This window comes from Aythya fuligula, chromosome 1 (assembly GCF_009819795.1).
Source record: "Aythya fuligula isolate bAytFul2 chromosome 1, bAytFul2.pri, whole genome shotgun sequence".
Classification (NCBI taxonomy): Eukaryota; Metazoa; Chordata; class Aves; order Anseriformes; family Anatidae; genus Aythya; species Aythya fuligula.
In genome coordinates, this window is record NC_045559.1 from 139245462 (window position 1) to 139254522 (window position 9061).

Below are 9061 nucleotides of genomic sequence, written 5' to 3' on the forward strand. Positions count from 1 at the left end.
GCCTAACTTGGATTGTAACAACTGGTAACAGTTCACAATTCTCTAAATTTCTGAGGTTCCTCTCATGTTTAGAAATTCTTTGGCTATCTTGTATCTCCAGGAGTCCACAGGGTCTGAACATCCTGGCCCTGGCAGCTGCTGTAAAGGTGCTTGTATCACAGGTCTCCTCTGACCTGTGACTGCAGAAAAATTGGGCACGTCCTGATAATCCAGTGATGCTTATGGATCCGCCAGTATTACAGGGGGAGAGCAAGGGAAAACAACCAACCTCCTTATATTCTTCCTCCTTCTGTAGTGATTCTTAAGGGAGCAAAGGGTTAGCAGGAATCAGGTATTTTTCTAACTATCCTTTAAAATGCTTAATCATTTGCTTTTTCCCAGAGAGTGTCTCAAATCCGTGGTTTGGGATTGTTTTTCTTTTGGGTGCCTCCTTGTGCCAATCAAAAAAATGCATGCCACTGAAATTAGGGTACATTAGGCACTCTGTACTCCAAGGTGCTACTCAAGTGCACTGTTTTGTCTAAATTAAATTCAAAAGAAAACTGTTCAGAGGGATTATTCTTGTTCCAGAAACCCTTATTTACTTAAATATTCATGTTTTAGAAGAGAAATCATGGAATCATTAAGGTCGGAAAAGACTTCCAAGATCATCTCATCCAACAATATGCTGGAGTCCCTGAAATAAGTAAAATGATTGCAAAACTTGTGCTCTTCTATTGCTCTGATAACATAAATGCTGAAGAGGACAACTGATTTTTATTTTCCATTTTCTGATGCCCATTCCTCTTCTGGCATTGTTCCTACTGACAATGAAAGGAACTACGCAGGGATAAAGGACTTGCAAGCAAAAATTGCAGCACGCTGCCAACTCGTATGTCACTGAAGGCTTAGTTGTACGTATGTAAATGCTTCATATCCACAAGAAGTGGAAGGAAATCAATAGCCTTAGCTTCTGATTTCACAATTAGAAAACACAGAAAAAGTTCTAGCAATGAAGAGAGGGAAAACCAGGGTTGCCTCTTGTGGTGTTGGTACCAGACCAAATCATTGGGGCTTACTAGTGGAACAGAGAAGCATGTTGTATTACAAGACACAGAAATCAAACGTCCTGGAGTTGCCCTATGTAGTACAGAAAAGAATTTAAACAGAGGACTAAAATTACAAATCATAAAAAATAACCTTTATTCACATTAAAAATCGGCATATATTACACACAACTGAATAAAAATGATGACAGTGACCAGACACACTTTCACAGCAGGAAGGCAGGGAGCTTCTATGGAATGTTTAGGGAGACCAACTGATAGCGTACAGCTTCTGTGGCACAAGTTACTCTTTTTCTGATTTAACACTGAAAAGCTGAGATGTTATTACGCAAATAGATAAAGAAGGCAACTTGTCACCCAGAAAACAAGGCAAAGAGCAGCTGTTGACAGCCGTGGAATAGATATGTTGCATCAGAGTTAAGACTAAAAGAATAGCAGCATTCGATGACAGAAGGTAAAAGAGGAATAAAGCAAATTAAAAAGAAAAAAAAAAAAAGAGAGAGAAAAAAAGCATAATGGAATACATGAGCCATCAGGAAAAAGAAACTTCCAAAAAGTTTCTAGCAATGTGCAAGAGAAGGAAGACCAGGGCTGCCTCTTGTGGCACTGGTACAGGACCACAGTCCAGGGGCTTAAAACTAGAATAGAGAAACATGTTACAAGGCATAGAAAGCATAAGGCACCTGTCAGTCCTGAGGTTGAAAATTCCTTATGGGACTTGCAAAAGAGGCCACTGCCTGTTCTGCATGTCACAATGAGTAATGTTTCCGGCAATTTTTAAAAAATCTTGTTTTAGGAGAAAAAGCAGCAGGAGCTCAGGTGATAATTTGCGGTTTCCAGAGGATGAAGGGAAGACGGAAAAGTTTTTTTGTCATTTTTTTCAATTAGCATATCCCTTAGGATCAATATTAACAACGAAGTTTTGGGTTTCCAACTTCTAGAATATTTTAAAAATCAGTTACTACTTTTTTTAGGGGACTAAGTAGCAGGGCAATAGCTCATTGCAGTTCAGACTGCAATAGGAGGACAGACATTAAAATGAGAGGAAGATTGGGAGAGGACCACATGCTTTTCCAAGCTTAATGCAAAGGATGGAAATGCACCAGGGAATACAAGCACATATATGAATAATAGTGAGAAGAATACAGCTAGAATGTTGCTTGCATCCTTTCCAGCCCCAAATCCATTATTCAGAGAAATGTACAAAAAGACTCTAAAATGTCCACGTACCGAACTCTACAATGTTTGCATGCAAGGAGCTTAGAGAATGGAATGCTACATTTGGGGTTACTTGTAGTCTGTGAAGTCGGTTATTAAAGGATTGATTAAAACACAGCAGAACAGTCGTCTTGACTAGAATACAAGACCCAGATGAAATACATGGGCTGCTTATCAAAGAGAACATGTGGGTTGAAGCGGTGCCTCAGCCACAGAAGTTTGCGAGGTGGTCAATTAAAGATACAAACCCCAAAATCTGCTCAAGACAAAGAAAATTAATAGTAAAACTAGAAATGACAGTAAAGAGGCCTTTGAGAGCCCGTACTGAGGTATAGTATAAAACCCCTACTCCATAAGCTCAAATTTAGACATTGATTTCATTCCTTAAGATTACAGAATAAATAAGCACAGTGGGTGAACTGCATGATTTTGTTTTCTCAGAGTGGAAAGGCACAAATATTCTTAATCCTATAGATTAAAAAAGGAGTGCTGGACAAAATACCTATTATGGATTTGCTTCTGGTGGTGGACAGCTGGACCCAAGTGGTATCTTCCAGTCATGATTACAGTTTTATGCTTATAAAAACACTCGCTAAAAGCAGCTGTCACATTTTCTTTGTATGTTTAGTATGAAAGACGTCCACTGTAGTTTCATGACAAGGTCGCAAGTCAAAGTCACAGTATCCAATGCTGAAGCGGCCCTACAAAAATTGACAGAATTGACATGGGTAACACAGAACAAGCTATTCTACAGTGTCAGTTAATTAAAGAGGTCAAAGTATTTTTACCTCTGGTTTCTTAAAATAGTCAAGACCCCTTCCAATCTTAATCATCCATCCATTGTTGAATCTGTTTACAAAATTAACAAATTTGAAAACCGTAAGTGTATGATCACATTGAAAAAAAAACAGTTATATTCACATGACTTACAAGCTCCTTCACAATTATTTCCTAGCATAGCTGATACCTATACAAACAATGGAACAATGGAAAATACTCTTCTGTTCCAGAAAAAAAAAAAAAAAAAGATAACTGTGAAGCTGTGGAGGACTAACTTTATCCAATGAGGGCCAGTGCCTTCCACTTTGCTAACTACAGCTGTAATTAGAAATTATCTCAGAAGTTAGCGTTAGGTAGTAGTCTGACTTTAACTGGCATCCAGTGACTTTTTATATCACTCACCTAATTTCTCGATCATGTATTGAAGATGAAAATGAAACATTCAGTGTTACTCCGTAATTCCTCAATGACTGTTTTATTTCTTCCAAGCCACTTGTCTGTTGATTCCTCCCACTGCCCTGATAAAAGTAAAAATATTACCTTTTTTTTTTTTTTTTTGAAACCACACATTCTGTTTTTGGTCACCTCTTCCTAAAATCCCCAACAAAACCATTTTAGTAATAATTTAAACTCAAAGAAAGTCTCTTGGATGAGAGTATATTTGTATTTTTGTTGACAGGATAAGAAGCAGACAGATTACAGGCACACTCGCTACTGGATGTGGAGGAAGAGCTCGCCCTCAGCCCTTGAGAACTAGATACAGATTACTATTTGATACAGAATAAATGCAGGGATAGTTTGAAAGGCTTTAGCTCATCAAAGCATCTAAAATGATAGCTATATAAGCTGTTTGAAAAGGAAAAACTAATATTGACACTTTGTTTTTGATGGCATTTTCCACAACAAATTTTTTACCAAAAATATCTTTTTCATTTAAGATCTGTCTTACTAAGGATTTGTTAGATTTATCAAAGAACTATGAATGTATGAGATTACTTATATTCAACTATCACGTTTCATTTTTCTCTTAATCTGTGTTTTCTGCATCAAAGGCATCAAAGCCTTTCTCTAACAAGTTCGTGTAAGTAAGAATAACTTTATATTTCAGTTTTACATACATACACACGTTGTGTGTGTTTGTGTGGTGTCACCTGAGAACGGGGAAAAAGAAACCAAGATCTGTGCACTTACTTCATCATAGGAAGTGAGGAGGTGGATAGTTTTCACTTTGCATGGCCCCTTAACCAGCATCTCACAGAACCGTAGGAAGTTATACAACTGTAAAAGTTTTGTTTAATTTAGTAACCTGGATTTTTTTGGCTGTTACGTGCATGTGCTACGCTGAACATCCACTTGCCTGATGAACGTGCCTAATGTATGGGTCCTCCACCCAAACTTCAGAAACTATCTCGGTCAGATACTCCTGGAAAAGCTTTTCATAGCTGTAACCTGTTGCATTTTCCTCTATCCTGATTTGCTTATGGTATTTGCCATCTGAAAAAAAAAGGATTTTTCAGTAAAGACACCAGCAGAAATCCTACATTAACCACCCTGCCCACCTGATGCTGGCCAGTTAAAGCCGCACGGGTCGGTCTCAGCTCCCCACCTTGTTTCTCCTTCTCGATGTGCTTTTTAATGTCCTCAGCCCTGGTCATGTACTCGGATATTTTCTGCCGGTAACGCTGCTTTTTTGCCTCATCCTTTGTGCCTGCGAAGCCAAACCGCGCGGGTCGGTGCCCTCCACACCTCGGCCACCCGGGCACCGGCACCTCCCGGGGGAGGGGGCTGGGGACGAGGACCGGGAGCGGGATGGGGATGGGGATGGGGACGGGGATGGGGACGGGGATGGGGACGGGGACAGGGACCGGGATGGGACCGGTACCTTTGACCACCTGCAGCAGCAGGTCGATGCCCTCCTGGTAGCACACCAGCGACTCCTGGAAACGAGACGCCAGGTCCAGCTCCACCGCCCGCTTCACCGTCTCCGCACCAGCCCGCTCCAGCGCCGCGGTGCCATCGCCCCCCGCCCGCGACATGGGGACCGGGAGGGGACGGGGACAGGGACGGGGACGGGGACGGGGACGGGCTGCCGGGGAAATGGAAACCGAGGCGGGGGAGCGGGCTGTGCCTCAGCCTTGTCCTTCCCCCGCCTCGGAACTCGGGCGCGGCGGTGGCGGTGCCCGGCCGGGGAGCTGCGCCACGAAATGGCGGCGGGGCGCGGCGCCGTGGGGCTGGGAGCTGTCTGGAAGGTGCCCGGGGGTCCCGGGGGGCTGTGAGGGGCTGGTCGGGGTCCTGAGGGGTCTGTCGGGGTCTCTGCTGGCCGGGAAAGGTCGGGGTACCTCAGTGTCGGGGTATTTTCTTTGCCTTCAGCGCCGCGAGATGTAATAAATGCAGGCTGTGTGCCCGCTGAATGTGCGTTTAAGCGGCTGACTAATCTGCTGGAGGGTGTTGTAAGACGACAAATTACATGTTTTTTTTTCTTTAATATATAATGTTTTTTTAGGTGCTGGGGAGGAGGACCGAGGGGGTAGCGCCCGCAGTCTGGGCCCGTCAGATGTTCACCAGGTCGAGGATTCCCAAGGCGGTACGTGCTGCCCTGGCTGAGGACCCTGAGAATTAAGCATTTGCCTGCTTAATTTGGGGCTGAATTCTGTGCTGTGGCACATTTCTGGAGACGTGGGTAAATGGCTCTAAAACCAAAGAGACTGGAGGCTGGGTTTAATTTGTGTCGTAGCTTGTCTTTCTGCAAGATGCCCTTTAGTTTCACTTTTCCTAAAATCATTCATAAAGCCTGTGGAAAAACTCACCGTTCATGGGCTGAACAGAGGTTCTTCTGTCAGATACATGCGGATGAAGTGCTGTTGTGGGGAGCTGGGGTCTGCATCTTCACACAGGTAATAGGTGATAGGACTAGAGGGAATGGCCTCAAGTTGTGCCAGGGAGGTTCAGGTAGGAAATGAGGAGACATTTCTGCTCAGAAAGAGCAGTCAAGCACTGGGATGGGTTGCCCACGGAGGTGGTGGAGTCACCGTCCCTGGGGGTGTTCAGGGAAAGGTTGGACGTGGTGCCTGGGGACATGGGTTGGTGGGTGACATTGGTGGTAGGGGAGTGGTTGGACCTGATGGTCTTGGAGGGCTTTTCAACCTTAATGATTCTATGGTTCTACGTATCTCCATGCAGTCGTATGGCTTAACTTCAGAGTCAACGCATTAATCTGCAAAACATTATAAAAATATATTTTTTAAGTGTAATAATAATTCACATGTTTAGAAAAACAATCTGTGACACTTTTATTCTAGGTATTTCAGCCACGGCCTGGAGATCATGAAAAGTATGGAGGTGACCCTGAGCAGCCCCACAAAATCCATGTTGTTACTAGAATAAAAAGTGTTATTGGTCGCCCATATTGGGAAAAGATGATAATACATAATCTTGGACTGGATAAGGTATTGTGGTGATGGTTGTTGTTCATACTTATTATGCACATCAAATACATAGAGAAACAGGGTAGAATTCAGGTGTCAGTTTTTCTTGCACATTTGCTTGTTTGCAAGGACTTCAGTTTTTACAGTCACTAAGCTTCAATTTCTTTACAGCTACTATAAAGTACAACTGAGAAATGGATTATGTATATAAGAGCTGAGAGGAACAGTAATGGAAAATACCCATTTATTGGGAATTCAGATTATGAGTGTATGGTATTGCTGTTGTGCTTGAGGAGAACTTTACCTTAAGAATTCTGCTGAAATAAAAACAGATTTGTAAATACTCAGAACTCAGATTTCTCTCTGAGTGATAGTAACTAGATATCGCAAGTAAGCAAAAAGGCCTCATTTATTACTGAAAAGACTTCCAAATCTAGAAGGTACGATAAATTTTCAAATAGACTCTAAGAGTTTGTGTCAATTTGTTTTTCCAGTTTTTCGTAGGCCAAATTGCACACTGTGCAAAGATTCATCTAGTCAATGTTATATTATGGAGGAAAAAAACTGTTTGATCAATTTAAGGCCTAAGTGAAGCAAGTCTCATCTCTAAAATACCAGCTTTACATTTACAGGCATTTTCAACAGTTGGAAGAAATTTGTATTGATAATGTAATGGGGAATACAGCTGAAATTGTCATTTTGCTATAATCAAGAGTCTGATCAAGTTTTGATTTCATATTTTCATGCATGATTGTAATACACAACTATTATTTCTCTAAATCTAAATTTGCATGTATGGTTTATATCTTTCCTGATAGTGTGGAAATTTCAGTGAACAGAGATTTGTGCTTTAGAAGTGTATTTTTAAAACCTCTGCTATCCTTTATAGGCACATCAACCAAGACTGCACAAAAATATCCCTTCTGTGAATTCCAAACTGAAAGTTGTTAAACATCTGATAAGGTTTGTTAGCTATTTATTTGATTTGGAATACTTACTATAACTCCATTCTAGTCACAGAACCTTACTAAGCAAACTCTTCTGCCTTTAGGATACAGCCGCTGAAACTACCTTACGGGTTGCCAACAGAAGAGGAAATGTCAGACACCTTTCTTACGAGCAAGGGAGAGCTTATCATTAGAAGTCGTCTGAAACCTGTGGAGCAGAAAGAAATTAAGTCATAAGGTGTGCTGGTTGGATTTACGTTCTCTCAAATAAATAATTTAACTCCTGTGTTCAGTGTTTGTGTATGAAACGGAAGCTTAATTCTTACCACGTCTGGTACAAGTGGCAGAGATGATGCTGATGATTAAAAGATTTGTGGAAGGGTTACGTGTGTACAAATATAAAATTCAGTGTTGCTAATGTTTGTCTGAAATACTAGATGGCTGGGGTTTTTACTTCATGTTTGAGCATTTTGATTAGATTATTGCAGTTTATGGTCAGCTTTTAGAGACCTTTATAAAGACGGTTAGATAAGCAGGAAAGTAAGCAGAATAGATGTAACTAATGATGGGCAATGCATTTCCCAGCTATTAGGAAAGTTTTACAATGAAGGTGCATGACTCTACTGTGCTAAGAAAAGAACAGGAATTGAAATGGCTTCTGTTTAAAAGTTACTTGAGAACTGACTGGGTATGCATTGACAACTTGATTTATTGAGTCAGGCTTTGTCATTCAGGTATCAAACTTGTTCCTTAGCAGACAGTCTCATCTGGCTTCACGTGTATCTTAAAATAGGGACCTGAACTCCCCATTTGGGAGTGACAGAAGGAGCGATTCACATCTTGTTAGGTTGTACAGTTTGTCTTTCAGGAAACACGCTGCGTCACTGCATACGTGTTTCTTGATTCTGAGTGTTTAGTATTAATAGCCTAAGAGCTGTAATCTGTGTGAAAGTTAATGTTTTTCTCATGGTAATATTGCAGACCTAAGAAATCTGGAGACCCTAAAGCATATCTGTTTGATTTAGGTTAGTAATTATGAGCTCCAAACATACAAAGTAACACCTTTCATGGGATTATCTTGAATAGTACTGTGTGCAATGATTTAAAGACTATTTCTGTTTACGGTTTAAGAGCTGTTGTCAAAATTAGGAAGCTGCTGCTGTATCAAATGATAAAGTCATTTGCATTCCAGCAAGCATAAATCCCATAGTTTACCACGCTGTGAGTCTCTCCCACGCTAGAATCACCGTAGAGGAGTTAATCTTAATGGCTGTGTGTTGTGAGAACATCAGAGGGATACAAATGGCTGAAAACGCATGTTTGTCCTTTCTGCATGCTTGCAGAGATGAGTAAAAACTAGTAGGAGTTCAAAGGAATAAGCGTATCAGTAGAGGGACATAAAAACTAGAGATACTGCGTGCAGGAGAAAGACAAAGGATAGGCGTAGTAGTATACTGAAGAGTGCAATGGCTCCTGCAGGCAGGCCAAAGGCAGAAATGCAAACTTGAGCTGAAAAACCTCAATTTTTCAACAAATTACAGGCTGCAGTCAGAAGGACACAAAAAAAGACTGATCTCAGCCAAAAGGATATAGAATAGCAAGGAAAAAATGAGGCAGGTAAATGGATGTTGGTTTTCTTGCTTCC

At 41.3% G+C, this 9061-nt stretch overlaps 2 protein-coding genes across 3 annotated transcripts; one reads left to right on the top strand and one right to left on the bottom strand.

Annotated features, from left to right (window-relative positions):
- Nucleotides 1–1911: 1911 nt before the first annotated feature.
- Nucleotides 1912–5080, bottom strand: MITD1 (microtubule interacting and trafficking domain containing 1). Of its 2 annotated transcripts, none has more exons than XM_032208033.1 (7): nt 4927–5080; nt 4651–4752; nt 4402–4538; nt 4236–4322; nt 3447–3562; nt 3053–3113; nt 1912–2965 (listed from the first exon to the last, which is right to left on the bottom strand). In XM_032208033.1, exons 1-7 carry the CDS (start codon nt 5078–5080, stop codon nt 2870–2872), a joined length of 753 nt encoding a protein of 250 aa, XP_032063924.1. In that variant the 3' UTR covers nt 1912–2869. The 2 variants fall into 2 exon arrangements, with proteins under 2 accessions (XP_032063924.1, XP_032063925.1); XM_032208034.1 differs by having other exon boundaries at nt 4937–4970.
- Nucleotides 5081–5222: 142 nt separating this feature from the next.
- MRPL30 (mitochondrial ribosomal protein L30) lies at nt 5223–7711 on the top strand. The gene is made up of 5 exons (XM_032208035.1): nt 5223–5293; nt 5548–5628; nt 6344–6490; nt 7359–7432; nt 7521–7711. Exons 1-5 carry the CDS (start codon nt 5249–5251, stop codon nt 7651–7653), a joined length of 480 nt encoding a protein of 159 aa, XP_032063926.1. The 5' UTR covers nt 5223–5248; the 3' UTR covers nt 7654–7711.
- The last annotated feature ends 1350 nt before the right edge of the window (nt 7712–9061 follow it).

Coding starts and splice junctions, on each gene's coding strand:
- MRPL30 (XM_032208035.1), top strand. CDS start 5,249: ATGGCGGCGGGGCGCGGCGCCGTGGGGCTGGGAGCTGTCTGGAAG. Junction 5,629..6,343: donor GGTCGAGGATTCCCAAGGCG/GTACGTGCTGCC, acceptor CTTTTATTCTAG/GTATTTCAGCCACGGCCTGG. Junction 7,433..7,520: donor GTTGTTAAACATCTGATAAG/GTTTGTTAGCTA, acceptor TTCTGCCTTTAG/GATACAGCCGCTGAAACTAC.
- MITD1 (XM_032208033.1), bottom strand. CDS start 5,080: ATGTCGCGGGCGGGGGGCGATGGCACCGCGGCGCTGGAGCGGGCTGGT. Junction 3,114..3,446: donor ATACATGATCGAGAAATTAG/GTGAGTGATATA, acceptor TTTTGTAAACAG/ATTCAACAATGGATGGATGA. Junction 2,966..3,052: donor ACTATTTTAAGAAACCAGAG/GTAAAAATACTT, acceptor CAATTTTTGTAG/GGCCGCTTCAGCATTGGATA.